The sequence below is a fragment of the Dysidea avara genome, chromosome 3 (assembly GCF_963678975.1).
Source record: "Dysidea avara chromosome 3, odDysAvar1.4, whole genome shotgun sequence".
Taxonomy (NCBI): domain Eukaryota; kingdom Metazoa; phylum Porifera; class Demospongiae; order Dictyoceratida; family Dysideidae; genus Dysidea; species Dysidea avara.
The window spans coordinates 15224190-15241432 of record NC_089274.1 but is presented as its reverse complement, the minus strand read 5'-3'; the positions used below and the strand labels follow the sequence as shown (position 1 = coordinate 15241432).

At 36.9% G+C, this 17243-nt stretch overlaps 1 protein-coding gene across 7 annotated transcripts in view; it reads right to left on the bottom strand.

Moving 5' to 3' along the window:
- LOC136249562 (uncharacterized) overlaps positions 1-17243 on the bottom strand; it is a 45344-nt gene that overhangs the window by 11278 nt on the left and 16823 nt on the right. For 4 of the 7 annotated variants that reach the window (XR_010698261.1, XM_066041609.1, XM_066041606.1 and 1 more), the window contains exons 10-15: positions 9783-9933; positions 8318-8425; positions 5705-5793; positions 4931-4981; positions 4737-4879; positions 4535-4685 (exon numbers count right to left, since the gene is read on the bottom strand). Coding sequence is in view for 4 of the 7 variants with exons in the window: in XM_066041609.1 (XP_065897681.1) it covers positions 4535-4685; positions 4737-4879; positions 4931-4981; positions 5705-5793; positions 8318-8425; positions 9783-9933 (693 nt within the window). In the remaining 3 variants the exon portion in view is untranslated. Of the gene's footprint in view, positions 1-3834; positions 3986-4534; positions 4686-4736; positions 4880-4930; positions 4982-5704; positions 5794-8317; positions 8426-9782; positions 9934-17243 lie in introns of all 7 variants that reach the window. The other 3 variants (XR_010698264.1, XR_010698262.1, XM_066041608.1) reach the window with 3 other exon arrangements.

Here is a 17243-nt window from a genome sequence, read left to right as displayed (position 1 = left end):
AGCCAAAGACACATAGCTATACACATAGCTATACACATAGCCATATAGCTATGTAGTCCATGCATATTGCAATAATGATGCCTTAAGATATACTATTAAACATACAGATTGTCGAGGAGGCACTACTAGCAGCTGCATCTTCAAGCATCCAGTTAGAATCAACTAGTGATACTGCAGACAGGTGAATCAGACACCCAATCAGGACTTAGTGATTCATCAGGCACCCAGCAAGAATCCACTGATTTGCAGTTGTGCAGCAGTAACAGAGGTTGAGATTGAGCCAAAATATACTAACTCATCAACACAGGTTATCCCCAAAATGATATCTATAGGTAAGTGCTACATGAGGCACTGATAGCTATAGCCATAGCTATTTAATTAGTTCAGGTATACTACATGTGCAAATACTGATTATGGTACTATACTCTACCTACACAGAGCAATGAGGTTAAAGGAGCTATCACATGGAAAAAGAAGGACTTTTGCATGAAACATTTAGGAGATAATGGTTTACAGGTGGATACACTGATCACAGATTAGGAGCAGGCACTTATAATTTCCAATCGATAAGCATAATAGGGTCTGGCTACGTGAGACTAATCACAGATCGTCATAAGCAAATAAACAAATGGCTCCTTGAAACATATCCATCTGTCACCGTTATGATGTGTGGCATGTAGCCAAAGGTAATTCACTGATGTATAGGATTAAAACATATCTGAACAAACATGCAGGTTCGTGTAAGAAGTTGGAGAAACTAGCTAAGCAGAATGGGTGTGAGCTATAGTAGGAGAGTGGTAGAAGAGCATCATTAACCACCTGTACTGGTGTGTCCCCAGATAGCAATGAAGATGTCATTAGGGCAAAGTGGTTATCATTAGATAATCATGTGCATATATGTGCATAGAAACCATGGAACCAGACATTTTCATAAATGTGATCATGGTAGATTAAGGCAGCGTGATAGAAAGAAGTGGTTTAAGAGACGTGAATTTAAAGCATTTTCCTTATAATTGCTTTGCTGTTTAATATTGTTGTAGATACCAAAGCAAGCGAGAAATTGGGTGCACTATTGACATACACTCATCTTTGTAATGACATGTGTGTGTCCCCAAACATCGTCTGTGGAATCCTTTCAAAATGTCATTATACATTTTGTACCCGAGTCTGTAGCATTTTCATATCTAGGAATGCAATGCTGGTAGGCATAAAATGTTCATCAAAGGGATTCTGTTATACCTAAAACTATGTGGTCATGGTGTCTGATTTAAGATATGTAGGATACACTGTGAGATACACAACATATAGTTGTCCAGTAACAGAATCCCTTTTATGAACCTGTTGAAGTATATGATGACTTGCACTGTTTTTACTTAACTAATTAAATGTCCTCACATACAGATTAAAACTAGCTGCACTTCATTTCAATGAAAATGCTAACAGACCTCAAGCTGTTACCAAGGAAGGTGATGAATGCTATGACATTGTATTCCCTAAAGGTGGGGTACATTGTAAGAAAAGTTTTGGATAAGCCAACATATGGTAAGGAATAGATGCATGTGTATGCAGTTACATATGCAAGCACATTTTGGCAGGTTACATTGAGGAGCTGATGGCAGAAACAGCAAGACGTTGTACAGTTGGAGAAAAATGGGACAGTTCCAATGCACCAGACTCCAGAGGCCCTTGCATCTACATACGAAAGGCCAGGCCATTCAAGAACACAAAAGTAGATTTAAATCATGATTTAAGTGTATTATATTATAGTTATTATATTATGTAATTAGATAACATTAAGAAGGTACAGTTGTAGGATACTTATGTGTTGATGAAGGAAACTTATTTCGTATCTTCGTTACAGCACAGGCAGGCAACACTACTCTCACTGATCTGCCAAGCCAACCCCAACACCATCTTGTCAGTTGTCAATGTGCTATAAATCGATATTGCCTGCAAGATAATTGTTATTACAAATACAAATTATTTTAACTTACTTATTGACTGATTTTTCTACAAAATCACCATACAGCTGATAATATTGAAAACAAGCAGCTTGCAGGACCCACACATTCAAGCAGATGGCTTCAAAGCCTTCATGTTGAGTGATACACAGTGAACCTGTCTCAGTCATTTTATCTGCTGTCTGATAAATTTCACAACAGCACACACACTCAACTGCAGTTGGAATAATTTCACAATTCTCACATTTGCACCTTGTATGAATGCATATAATACATGAATATTTAGCTGTAGCATAATAGAGTAGCTATCTAGATTTAACAATATCTATGCTGTGTAGCTAGTGGCTCCTGATTTACCAGTCTTTAATCAGTAGCCTTTCGCTGGAATCTTCTTCGCTATCTACCGAGTATGAATCTTCATCACTGTCGCTGGCTACTGGTTCGAATTGATATGGGTCAACTGTGTGCTCCATCTCTTCCTCCACATCGCTAGCTTGCTCACTGACTTCGGATGACTCGGTGATTGTATTGGTATCTGAGCTACTGATGCTTGCTGTATTGCTCAAATTGTCATTGAGGATTCTGAAGGCTATATCATTACAAAGCATGGCAGAAGATGTATGAAAACAGTCTTTAAAGTCTTACTACACACGAGACAACACTATGCAGGAAACCCTGTGATTTATTATACTCTTACACCTGTGACGTCATGAGTAACAGGACTGCAAAATGGAAGAAGCCATAAACGGGCTTGGAATCCTGTTTTTCTACTTGCTTTTTCACCAGTAAATTAGTATTATTTTCAAAAACAAATCTTACAAACAGTAAACACATTACATACACTATATATTGATGTATAAAAAAACGACATTAAAAATTTCATGCAATCCTCCCTTTAATTTAAATAAAGTGGCAAAGATTTCGAGTTGTGATTTGCAAAAGCACATGCTAAATCCATTTATGTACAATACACTGAACACATGCAGACATCATCTATGTAATATGATACAGAATTTACAGCAGAGAAATTTGGTCACGTTTTATGCTTTCATTGACACAAACTGCACAGAATACATCATAGCTTGTTAGCTGAATATTATTTGTAATACTAAATAGTTACTGGCGATGCTTTCAAGGTCATTAAATCAATGTTCAAGTTTCCGAATCTGCATTTGTCAAGATACTTAGTCAACTATTCAACACGTGATGTGCTGTCTATTATAATCGCCATATTCCAGCAGTAAAGAGTGGCAACACTGTAAAAAGAGTTCCACGATCTGTTGCAAATTAAATGAAGATATTTTTACACTAAGTTTTATCATAAACTAGTTATTGCATAAAAATATATTGAATCATAATAAGTAGGGATCAGTAAGAAATCATATGGCTTCATTTTTTTTGCACTTTAAAAAAAACACAGCTTTGCAACAAATTTTACCCAAAAATACCACCTGGAATGCGTTAGTACTGCTGTAATGATGCTGTGCCTTGGTTAAACGAAGCGAAAAGTCAGAATGATTCAATGTACAGTGAATTTTAAAAATTTCTAAATTCACCTGCATTTCGTCTGCCTGCCGTAAGACCCGGTAGCACTAGGTGTACGGCTCCAGAAATTTCAGACAACCAAGGTAATGACGGTGGATTCACGAATCTGTTGTTTCTATTACAGTTTGCCCACTGCACCATGCTATCCATCATTCAAGCCTTTCTTGTTCTTCATGAAGGATAATTGATAGCTGTGGTGCTTTATAGTTGTGGTGTGGGTCACTGCCTGAACATGTGATTTTAACAAAGTGTACCGTAAGATCAGGTTAGTAGTCAAGGAGTCATCTCTAGCATTTATTAATGCTGTATAGTCATTTTATAGTCTTACCAGCTTAGTTATTTGTAAGGTAATCATGTCTTTCAGGGGTGGATACAGTCTGGGGGGTTCCACTCTTAATGATAAACTCTCCAGTGATGTTTCATCTTACCATTTAGGCCTTTAGAAATGCAGTTGAAGCCTTTAACAGTTGTTGTGATAGCTTTAAAACCAAAGATGATAATTATTTTTAGAGGTGCTTATCGCGTACGAAAATGAGTGATATTTGTTCTATGCAGGAGTGTAATATAGCTAGCTAGCCAGCTAGCTGGACATAAAAAGTAGACAAACTAGCTATTTAAAAAATTTTAACGGAAGTAGGGATCAATATAAAAATACACACGCTACAGAAAGTAAGGAAACAAGAAATGTTATAGCTGAAATGAGAAACGATCCACGCAAAAAAAAAGTAAGGAAACAAGATTAGATGGCTACTTGCTAAAATGAGACACATTTTATTCCCTACTTTTGGCTAACATCTTGAAATGAGACTATCAAATTAGCCAAAAGTAGGGATTAAAATGTTTCTCATTTTAGCAAGTAGCCATCTAATCTTGCTTCGTTACTTTTTGTAGCATGTGTATTTTTATATTGATTCCTACTTCCTTTTAAATTTTTAAAATAGCTAGCATTGTTGTGATTCAGTCATTAAATTTCTGTATGACTGCACACATTTTGTTACATACATGCATACTATTAATGACACACTTACTAGCTTTCCTTTAAACTCAGTGGGTTCATACACTTGAACACATCTCAATAAATTCAAACAAGTATCAGCAGTGTAGACATAAGCAATGAGAATTAAAAACCAAATACCATCAACTGTTTTTCTTTTACTTAAATGAGGAAAATAGCGAGCCCTGCAATATTGATTTATATAACATAACATACAGTAAGGTATGCATTCTTACAAGAAAATATATGTTGAAACAGTCAGTATTATAAGCACTGGAGTTACAAAACCAATCACAGCAACTTCCACTGCATCCAAATTTGATGAAATACACAATGGGAGAAACAAACTAAATCCAAAAAATCTTGATAAATAGAAATGCTAGAAAGGAGTTACAAATAAAATTTATGTTTAAGATATTAATGATCATACCCATTGTAATTCTCCATTATTGGTTCCAGTGTTATAAACATAACCTACAAACTGAAATAAGGTTCAATATATACATGCACAGTATTACTAGCTACTGCAATTACACTTTCTGCATTTGGTTCGACACACTGAAAGTAATTATGCTATAGTATCTATTTTTGACATATTATTTATTGCTAGGATACAGTGAAGAGTTGATTATATGAGATCAAATGTTTCCTTGACATATTGTCTTACTTAACTGGCCTACACAGAAACAATGCTTGATCATAGTACTTTCAATTACACTAGTCCCTCGATCCTATAAAAGAAGACTATTCATTTACATTCTATTTAGTTACTTAATTAGAGCATATACACTTATTCTAATAGAATGCACACTCCTTCCTATCAAAACACTCTAATTGGACAATTCATTATCATAAAATGTTGAACCAAATTGTTTTAAAAATTGATAAGGACATCCTTTGCAAATAGCCGAAGTAGTCTTCTATAGACCTCCACGTATGAGCCGAAACTGTTTTGGTTGCTGTATCACCACTTAGTGTTGGGACAGGCTACCTGTTGACTATCAGCACAACTTTACAGCTTATAGTTCCTTCACTTTAATCACAGAAAACTGTGTGCACAAAACGCCAGCACGTTACAATTGCTAGTTCTTATGCAAACTGCTTTTACATGAAGGTTGAACAGTAGGAAGTAAACCATTGCAGCCCTGAAATTATAACTAGTTATGTGGTGTTGATTAATACACTTTGATTACAACATACGTACTTGGATGAAGAACAGAAATCCTTTCAGTGCATTTGTTAGACGGACATTCAAGTAAATAATTAACACCGAAACAGTCACAATTAAAAGACCTGGTGACAAGAAATATTACAAGCATCATTAACAACATCAGTACAGTGAAACCTGTTCTATTCTGGTCACATATGGACCTGCGGAGGTGGGTGATTTAGGCAGGTCACCTTGAACATAAATACCGAATTTGTCATTTTTACAATTGGCGGTCTATCTTTTCATAAACTGACTTGATTAGACAGATTTTACTGTATATCCATTTAACACATGTATGTTATTGCACACATCCAAGTATCTATACACTATATTAGAAACCTGAAGAATGATACAATAATCACAGATACATGCAATAACTGCTTTAGACTATGTCTCCTGTAGTGCTGAGCGATAGTAAAAATTTTACTATCATGATAGTTACTCATTAAATATCGCGATAGTGAATACTATCCCGATAGTTTATGAAACACTTTGCTCTTAACAAAGTCTCAGTTGTATAGCTATGATTTGTAGTCATATAGAAAGTTATTTTGCATGCATAGTACATTTGTTAATTAATTGCGTGGGTGGACAATGAATATGGACTTTTGGTAAAGCTTTTACAGGCCACTCCTTTGTAAGAAAGCTGGTAATACCAACTGTAAAACAGTATAGAAGAGTTGTTAATACCATTTTAATGCAGATCTGAGCTTATCATAACTATCACGATAGTGATATTCCTACTATCACGATAACGATAGTGATTTACTATCGCGATATATCGCACTATCGATACTATTGCTCAGCCCTAGTCTCCTGTGATTCTGGTTGCTCACTTAGTGCCAATGTAACTCACTGATCAGGGGCGTAGCCAGGATTTTTTGAAGGGGAGTTCTAACAGCAGTATTGAGTTACCAGAAGCAGGGGACTGGGGGCACAGCCCCCAGCCGCTGAGAGACTTTCAATATTTTAATGAATCAAAACTCTATATTTTATGCAAAAATAGTACATTAATTATAATGCACAGCTATATAAGTGCCTCTGGGATGAAGCTTGTACTATACCTAGTGGAAACAGACAGCATAACACATAGACACATATTGACATCTGTAAGTGATAGTTATCTCACTGGTATAGGAACCATGAATCCACTGATAAAATTGGAACAACTTAAAATGAAAACATCATGACTACAAAATATGCATAGCATGGATTCATTCTGCATGCCCAAGTGATAAGTACTGGCATTCTATATCCTTAAACACTGCACACCAAAGCTATAGCAGTATAAGGTCATGCTCAGTTTTGCATTTATTACATGTTAGAATGTATGAAAAACTCCACTAATGAAGTTCCTTAACATAATGGATATTTACATGCATAGAGTATATGCGACTGCTCTATTAGAGTATATACCTGACTGCTCTATTAGTGTATATTGACCTTTTTTACAAGCTTTCTAGAGGGCTCATGTTACCTCTGTAAATCCTTACCTGAGAGATGAATGCAAGCTTTATCAACGGTTGTGCTGTGCCATACACTATATTACTCACTCATTTTGTCCTGCCACACTAAATGGTGTGTTAGGGTCTTGCTGTAAACTCAGAAGTCTAAACTTTACAGGGGGGGTTCCTGAACCCCTGGGAACCCCCTCCCTACGCCCCTGCTGATGAGCTTCATAATGATTATTCTTATATAAACCAGCAATGATTTATACACTAGCAATGATTTCTAATGATTGATGTGACTACATTTAGTTAGGGAACACAAACATACGTGACAAGAAATTCACTATGGTATTTACTTTCCCTATAATCATGGGAGATGTTTATAAATAGCTAAATTTCAAAATATGCTATGCGTGACATAGTCTAAACATACTATGAAATGAACAATAATATAATTCTATATACTGTATGTATATTAGTATAGCGGCACAACCAAAAAATTGATCACTTTTTCATAAAGCCATGAAACTTTCCACATAAATAGTACTCCTCATGATATGTTATTTTAGATATAGTGCCATCGCTGAGTTGACCTTTGGTGACTTTTACGGCCATTTTTGTACAGAAAATTGATCATTTTTGTCTTTAACTCCCTGAGGCAGTAATTAACTTGTTAAAACATGGTACCAAACAAAAGATCGTGCTGATAGAAACAACTTGGTTTTTATTTGAAGTCAATAGGTGATTTCATTACAAGTTATGATCATTTTTACTAGCTGCAAAATTTGATAAATTTACCTACCTTCAAGGTGTGAATTACCTGTGGGCAGATTATTATGCATAAATTCATCAAATTTTACAACTAGTAAAAATGATCATAACTTTATAATGAAATCACCTATTGACTTCAAGTTGTTTCTATCAGCACGATCTTTTGTTTGGTACCATGTTTAAAAGTTAATTACTGCCTCAGGGAGTTAAAGACAAAAATGGCTGTAAAAGTCACCGAAGGTCAATTCAGTGATGGCACTATATCTAAAATTACATGTCATGAGGAGTACTATTTATGTGGAAAGTTTCATGGTTTTATGAAAAAGTGCACAATATATCGCCAATTTTGGGGGCTACACCGCTATACTATATGCACAATGACACTTACAAATGATGACAAAGACAACTATATCAGATATTCCACATGTTCTACACTCAATCAGGTTGAGTGCAGTGCCACGGGTAGTGTCCTTGGGACATTTTCCACACAAAAATCCTGTAATATACCACTTCAGTAAAGCTGAGAAAATATACAAGCATATCATGAGATATGGTAGTACTTATATTAATGCTAAAGTTTTCCAACAGAAAAGCAGTAGGATATTTATGATAAGGTAATGTGGTTGAGAAACATTTTCCAAATTAAATGTCTAAACCCAATTTAAATACACCATACAAGTCTGTTTGTTCTTCTTCTGGTTTTCCATGTGTACATATAAGCTGGTTACTTCCAGATGCATGCGCTTTCCAATAATATGTATGCAAACCAGTAACACTGCAGTCCTAATTTTTGAAATAGAAAGCAAGGCTTTACATGCTTTTGTTACACTACAGGTACTGCCCATACGTAGCAACAGCAGCAGCAACAGCAGCAGCAGCAGCAGTAGCAGCAGCAAGCAGCAAGCAGCAGCAACAGTAGTAGCTAGGCTTAATCCGTCGTAGTTTTACAACCAACTGTATCTTGACAAAGAAACAATTATACATCTCCTTGGTGCGTTCTCAACTTATGTACTGCTCCCAAATCTGGCGACCCAATCTTGTTCAAGATATCCAGCTTTTGGAAAGGGTTCAGCGGAGAGCCACAAAGTACATTCTTAATGATTATACTTCATCCTATAAAACTAGACTATTAAAGTTGTCGATGCTTCCCCTCATGTTTACTTACGAACTAAATGACTTGTTATTTTTTATTAAATCCATCAAGAATCCATCTTTACACTTTGACATCTCCAAGTGGGTCCATTTTAACAGCAACAGTTCTACAAGATCATCAACCCATTCCAAGCTAGTTCATAATTATACGAAATATAGCACCTCCCGCCACTTTTATTTTAACCGTTTACCACGTTTATGGAATGTACTGCCACCTTTAAATCTAGATCTATCTATAGCAACACTAAAGAGACAGTTAAACAACATCTTCTGGGCCATGTTCACTTCAAACTTTGATGACAATAATTACTGTACTTATCATGTTGTATGTCCTTGTCATAGGTGTAGTTCCACCCCAATTACCCCTTTGTTAATTAATTAGTTTACTTGTAATTTTTAGTTGCTCCCTTGTAATCTTAACTTATAATTGGGTGCTGATAGCTCTTATCAGCACACCAGCTGCTGTATTTTATAGTCTAGTTTAGTTTTATACCAACCCCCCAGTTTGTATCCATGTCTTTCAGCAGCAAAATCACAATAATAATAATAATAATAATAGTAGGTTTCTGTGTACTGAAATCTATACCCTGTTACAATTTACAGGAAAGCATTTGTATTGAATTGCATATTTACTTCACAGTATACAGTGGTAACAATGAAATATTTAAATACATCATATACTGATAGATGAGTGACTTTACCAGTTCTTCCTTGATTACATTGCTGATCAAGATCATCATCCATTACTAGACATCCTGATAACCTTCCCTCTTGTGTACAGTTTTGATAAGATGGTGGAATTCTTGCTGTTACAAAGTATCCATCAGAATCAAATCCTCCATATCTAGTTGACTGCATATATGGATAAAATACTGTAAATGTAATATCACATCAGAAACAGACAACCGAAACTTAAAACATCTTTATTGAGTATTTCTCAAAGTAGATGCAAAATTAGCTGTAAGAATATTTTTTGAGAGCAAGTGTTGATGTCACTAAGCTTGGAAAACCTCTGGCCATACAAACAGCCATTATGAGATGATACAAATAAATGATACTTGACTTTGTCATTGTGCTCATAGTCTTCAATCAAACATATTTCGTTTGCTTCTACTTTACATGCTACCCAGGCCATCACCCAAGATTAACTACTGACACAAAATGACTGACAGGAATTTGTCTACACAGAAAACACTGGTAAACATCAAGCAAATAATATTTCAAAGAAGGTAGCAATAAAGAAACGTTTGTCCATACAGATGTGCAGAGCTGTCAATGTCAACTACAGAAGCCAAAAATTGTCGGTCTTCTTGACAGCTACTGCTATACGTATGCATACCAGATGACCAGCAATTTCACTTAAATAATTAGTAAAACATTTTCATATAGCGGAAGTCAATAATAGTGACAAGTGTCAATTATCAACCAGTTCTAAGTGTATGTACTGTAGAGTATAATAGTAAGACTACCCAGTACAACGCATTATAGGGTTGTTATATAGCCTTTGAATCATTTCCCACAGTCATTGTGTTAAACACTACAATCTATGCTTGCTAAGATTTTATGAAATTATTGTTATTAACAGACTGGTATGGTTTTGTGACTCTAAGTGCTGCTGCACATTCCATAGAAATACCAATATTGCACTATGGAGTTCCAGATTTGCTAGAAACTGTTCACAATTAGTCATTGAGCAGAGTACACGTTGCTGATGTAGATATAGTTACTAATCGATGCTCAACAAGTTCCTCATTATGTATGTGATGTGTGTGTGTAGTGTGTGTGTGTGTGTGTGTGTATGTGAGTGTGTGTGTGTGTGTGTATGTGAGTGTGTGTGTGTGTGTGTGTGTGTGTGTGTGTGTGTGTGTGTGTGTGTGTGTGTGTGTGTGTGTGTGTGTGCGTGTGTGTGTGCATGTGCAGCATAGCCAAGTGGTTAGGGCATCCGCCTGGTAATCAAAAGGTTCCAGGTTCAGTTCCCAGCTGGGCAACTTTGGTGTTGTTGTTGTTTCCTTGAGCAAGAAACTTTACTCACATCTACCCAGCTATTAAAATGGGGACCTGGTGGCCTGGTGCCAACTGGGGAAGCAGCCCAGCCAGCTGTAACATCAATGGGTACCTGGTGTAAACTGGGAAGTAAATGCTCAACTGTCCATGTCTCATATAGCAGTTGAAGGTACAGGTGGGACTTTGGATGCCCACTGTGAGACATGGTACAGCCTTCTGCAGATTACTAGTCCTGCCTCAGGAGGGCATGCCTGCACTCACTCATGGCACCTGAGTAGCGCACAGGTGCCCCAGTGCTGGCCACTGGGCAGCGTGACCGCGTAGTGGCAGCTGAAGGCTGTGCTTTTACTTTTGTGTGTGTGTGCGTGTGAATAAAATTTGGCACCCAAAAAATTCCAATGGTTCATAAGTAAGCATGAAATACAATTCAAGGTGGAGGAGGCAAATTTTTATGGGTGGGGGGAACAGGGATGTAGCCCAGGTTTCTTATGATTCCAGGACCTAGCTACACAACACTACACTAGCTAATGGCATACTGTGCTAAGCACACTAGCATGTAAAGCTGTCAATTTTTGGGGATGCCCCCAGGAAATTTTGAAGATAAGACTCGAATCTGAGAATGGTTTTAGCAGTTATATTAGGGTGATCACTCTATTGGGATATCCTGATTTTGATGAATTATGAATATTGAACTACAGTTGACCTAGGGATCTGGGAACATGCTCCCTTACTCTTGGAACTAAACCCTCTGAAATTGAATCTGAAAATTATTTTAGCAGTTTATCAGAATGTAGTATGTACATGTTGAGCTGGATCCAGAAAAATAGCTAAAAATAACAAGTGGACTTTTTCTCAAGAAAAGTAACATCTCAGCCAACCAAATGATTAGTGGTGACATCAAAAGTGTCAACAACAGACACATGTGGTTTGGCTCCAATACAAGTTTGGAAAAAGTCGCAATGGATACCATACTTTAATAGGAAATGTATCTTGAAAATTTTGATTAGTCATAAATATTGTGTTGGGAATTTGAACAAAATGATTTTGAAATATTTTTAGCGGGTCAAGCAGTTCTATAAATGAGCCAAATTTCAAGATCATGTGTAATTCCGTCCATGAGTTATGAAATGTTTTTGAGGACCCAGCTCAACGCATACATACTATAGCTACTTGCTTGACTGTTGTATTAGAGTGGCTGCCCTATTACGGTATATTGATCCTGATGTGGAATTTAGTTAAGTAAGTAGCTAAGCATTTATACAGTTAGCTATTACACAACATAATATAATCACCATAATTATTGTTAGTGTTCAATGACAGCTAGAGGTAGTTTTCTATACAGTGGTGGATATAGGGGGGGACTCTTGATCCCCCTCGAAAAATCTTTAGTATACTAAGATCGAGATACTCTAATAGAGCAGTCACTCTAATAAAGCAGTCACAGTATTCAGAGCACTGTGTAGCGAGTTGTGTAAGGATGCTTATGCACCTTATTAATGATAAATGCATAGTTAGTGGCTGTGACCTTTTTTTTGGTCTCACCTTACCAAATTAGACAATGTAGTGCCATTTCATTTTGACTCCCCCTTCCCTTTCCAAAAGTCTGGATACACCCCTGGACCCATATACAGTATGCCAGGGGATAAAGCCCCCCTTGCCCCACTTTTCCACCACCCCTTAAAAGTTAGACATGAATTTTTGCCCAGCTATACCACTTTATGCTACACTGAGAGACTAATTTCATTACATGATAAATTTACGAACTGATATCTAATAATGACGAATAACAGATATACAGAGGAAAGGAATAGTAATAATACCCATTTACAAAAGCAACATGCAATACTACTCTTGAAGATGACAAGACCCATATTAATGTTGCACATGTGTACATTCAACTTGTCAGTGAGTTCATACTTACCATAATTTGCTTTTTGTTGTTGTAAAATTTATCTAATTAAAAACAGCTAAGCTGTAAAAAAAGGTGCGGCCCCAAAAAGACTATGGTGAAAAAAGATGTGAAATCCAAGGTGGCGGCCAAGAAATGGCTGTGATGGGACTTCTTCTAGCTGAACTCTATACAGAGTGATCTTTTCGTAGCTGAAACTCTCTACAGGGTGATTTGTTTGCAGCTGAACTCTCTACACGATGGATTCTTTGTAGCTGAACTCTCTACAGGGTGAATTGTTTGTAGCTGATCTCTCTACATGATAGTTTCTTTGTAGTTGAACTCTCTACAAGGTAACTTCTTCTAGCTGATCTTTCTACAGAGCAATTTGTTTGTAGCTGATTTCTCTACAGGATGATTTGTTTGCAGCTGAACTCTCTACATGGTGGTTTCTTTGTAGCTGAACTCTCTACAAGGTAACTTCTTCTAGCTGATCTTTCTACAGGGCGGTTTGTTTGTAGCTGAATTCTCTACAAGGTGATTTATTTGCAGCTGAACTCTCTATAGGGTGAATTCTTCTAGCTGAACTCTCTACAGGGTGATCTTTTCATAGCTGAACTCTCTCCAGGGTGATTTTTTTCAGCTGAACTCTCTACATGATGGTTTCTTTGTAGCTGAACTCTCTACAAGGTGACTTCTTCTAGCTGATCTCTCTACAGGGTGATTTGTTTCTAGGTGAACTCTCTACAGGGTGACTTGCCTGTAGCTGAATTGTCTATCAGATTAACTGGTTGTAGCTGAATTCCCTACAGAATAACTTGCAATGTAATATAATTCTTTGATGGAGTAAGTTATAAACGTAGCTGAATGCTCTATTAGGGTGACTGTTCTATTAGAGTATCTCGATCTCGCATTTGCAACACGTAGTTGGCTTTCGAATCATGACTCAGTGGTTTGTAATCCGATTCTTCTGTACTACTGCTAGGACTTTCTATGATGATTATTCCAGCTACACATCAATTTTCAGCTCATTGCTCTAAGCGTTTTGTCTGGTAGGCGTGAAAACTAATAGTTTTTTTTATTCATAAAAATCGATTGCGTAATTGTGACAAAGGTTGGGTTTTGTGTCATATCTCCATGGTCTCTATCTCGATTCTCTTCAAACCACAAAAAGGCACTCCTACGATGGTTACTCCATCTACATATCAATTTTCAACTCATTCCTCCAAGTGGTTTACCCTGTAGGCGTGACAGACCTTTGACCTTATTTTACGCACATAATCGGTCATAACTCCGTGAATGTTCATCGGATTCCTACCAAGGTTGGTACTGAGATCTGCCTTAATGAGCCCTTCAAGTGTGCCAAATTTCAGCCCCATTGGAGCACGCATTCATGTTTTATGGCGGATTTTGCGAAGTGTGCGAAATGAAGAAGTAGAAGAAAAAAACGAAGAAATTAAAATGAAATTTTGTTCGCTTGTATCTCGGAAATGGCTGGACCGATTTTCTTCAAATTTGGTATGTAGACTCCCATAACTGGCCAGCACGTCTGTAGCAAATTTGGTTCCAATCGGATAAGGGATCACAGAGCTACATAGGTGTGAAAATTGCGTTTTCTTACCTCCTGTTAATATGCCCACGGTGTGGTGCGCCGGCTTCTTGGGCCGCGTGTGTCTTGATTTATAATTTTCATATGCAAAACTCGAATGAAACTTTCTTGCATGAAAATTTTTACACAAGATCGAACTACTCTAATAGAGCAGTCATTCATGTAAATCATACAAAAACTAGACATATTAAAATTTTAAAATAAGAAATAGGGATTGCTAAAAAAGCCCCGAAACAAGAAGGGATCGCTGGGGTGGTAATGTAAACCACAAATCCCTATTTTGACTCTTTATACTCAAATGGAGCATTTATAGGTAGTCAAAATAGGGATTTGTGGTTTACATTACCACCCCAGCAATCCTTTCTTGTTTTGTGGCTTTTTTTAGCGATCCCTATTTCTTATTTTAAATTTTAAATTTTTAATATGTCTAGTTTGTGTACTTTTTTTCCAAATCCATTTATGGATTATAAGTTAATTGGCACATTATAATTTATAGTGTAGCCTAAGCTAACAGAGATTCCTAAGTTTAAAAGGTTAACTCATTAACTAGATATCTTAATGCAACATTTATTTGTAACCTATGATAAAGACTGTATTTTCATTCTGATTTGTACACGCACAAAATAATAAGGTAGGATATATTAATTCCTAGTCTACTCAGTGTTTCAGCCACCATCATCACACTTTGTGCCATTGCTGAAAACACACTGCTATACGAGCTAGCTACCTGTCAGAAGAATTACTGATTGTGCACCTATCATACAGGAGACAGTGTTGATGACAGCACAGGAGACTTGAAGAAGAACAAGATGTCTTAGGTGTTTATTCTAAAAGAAGGAAAAGAATGAAACTCTATGATACAAGTTATAAGAATGGTAACTGTTAGTGTTATAATTCCTGTAGAGTCCATTTAAAAAAAAAAGTGAAGAACGATGCATACATCAAGCATGTGCATTACAGGTGTAGAGTTGTCTAGCAGAATAGGTAGTGAAGAGATAGCTATACATTGTAGCTGTAGTGCTATTATTGTAGTGATGATACTTACAACACCTTTGTATAAATGTACGAGTTGCATGTATGAACATACAAGGCTGTATGCAGCAGCAACCGTGTGAGTTGGTGTTAATCAAGCTAAATAGGACGAGATGGCTAGGCTTGGCCGAAGTCTTCCTATGCCAGTGTCTGCATGTACAAATCACAATGTCACTATACTAGTGCCAGTGCAGGGCGTAGCCAGTCTTACACGATTACCAGGGATTTGGCAGTCATACCCATGCAAGACTACTTTAAACTGGCATATTGAGTTCCAATTGCCAGGACTTAGACTGGGCTCTAGCGCTGGAAAGCCTAGGTGTAGCCGGCTAGCAGCAGTGTGTCATAAAGTGGAACACCATAGGTATAGTCAGCAAATTTAAGTCTGGTTAGCATGTGTTCATAAATGCTTGCAACTGTTAATGTCACTAGCTGATCAGAGAATGTGCTAAAGTACACAGTAGCTATAGTATGTTCGCGTTGAGCTGAATCCTAAAAAACATTTAATAAATCATGGATGCAATTACACACGATCTTGAAATTTGGCTCATTTGCAGTACTGCTTGATCCGCTAAAAATATTTCAAAATCTTGTTGTTCAAATGTTTGACATAATGTTTACGGCCAATCAAAATTTTCACAATACATTTCCTATGAAGAAGCCATATAAATACAGTGTCCATTAGAGCCCTTTCCCGAACTTGTAATGGAGCCAAACCATACGTGTCTGTTGTTGACACCTTTGCTGTTAACAATAATCATCTGGTTGGCAGGAATGTTAACTTTGTTGAGAAAAAATCCACTTTTAATTTTTAGCTGTTTTTCAGGGTTCAGCTCAACGTGAACATACTATAGTTATAGTGACATAAGCACAGTAGCACACAATCCTCCCATATAAGACTGTCAGGCTTCACACCCTTAAGGTGTTTATGACATGGATACCATATGGGAGGGTTGTTGACGATATGTGGTTAGACCACAAAATATTTTTAAATGGTAGGGTTGTAATAAACACCCCACCCAAAATTTTTTTTTTTTTGTGAAAAGCAGCCATGATATTAGCGCTACCATTTATCTTCCACCTATAATGGACAAACAAAGCACTCACTGTGATGGCTAGGAAGAAGAATAAACGGATGCCTTGCATGCGCGCTTGAACGGCTTCTCGTAGCGAACACGGGAAGCTTACTAGAGACTCTATTAGGCCAATGAAACTTGATTAGCAGTTTCGCGTCATCGCCCGCATGCTTTTGATACACCCGCATGGAATTTCATTATTGGTATTTCAGATCGAAATACTCTAATAGAACGGTCACTTTTACTCTAATAGAGCAATCAGCTATACTCTAATGGAAAAATCACTTGTTATAGATTAGTAACGTACCTTAGCTATTTAATGCAAGAGTAATCAGTGTAGATCTCACTGTTTTTTGGCAGAAATCTTCATGTTTGGATGTGTGTTGTGCTTTTGGAAAAATAATGAATAATGAATAATAACCGCCCGCCCGCATCAAATTTTCAAAAATCTGAGCGAGAAACTGGTAATCAAGTTTCATTGGCCTTATGGCGATCTTGTAAGGTAAAGAGTGCTGCACAACTTCAATCTGCCATCTATTAACGTTATAAATAT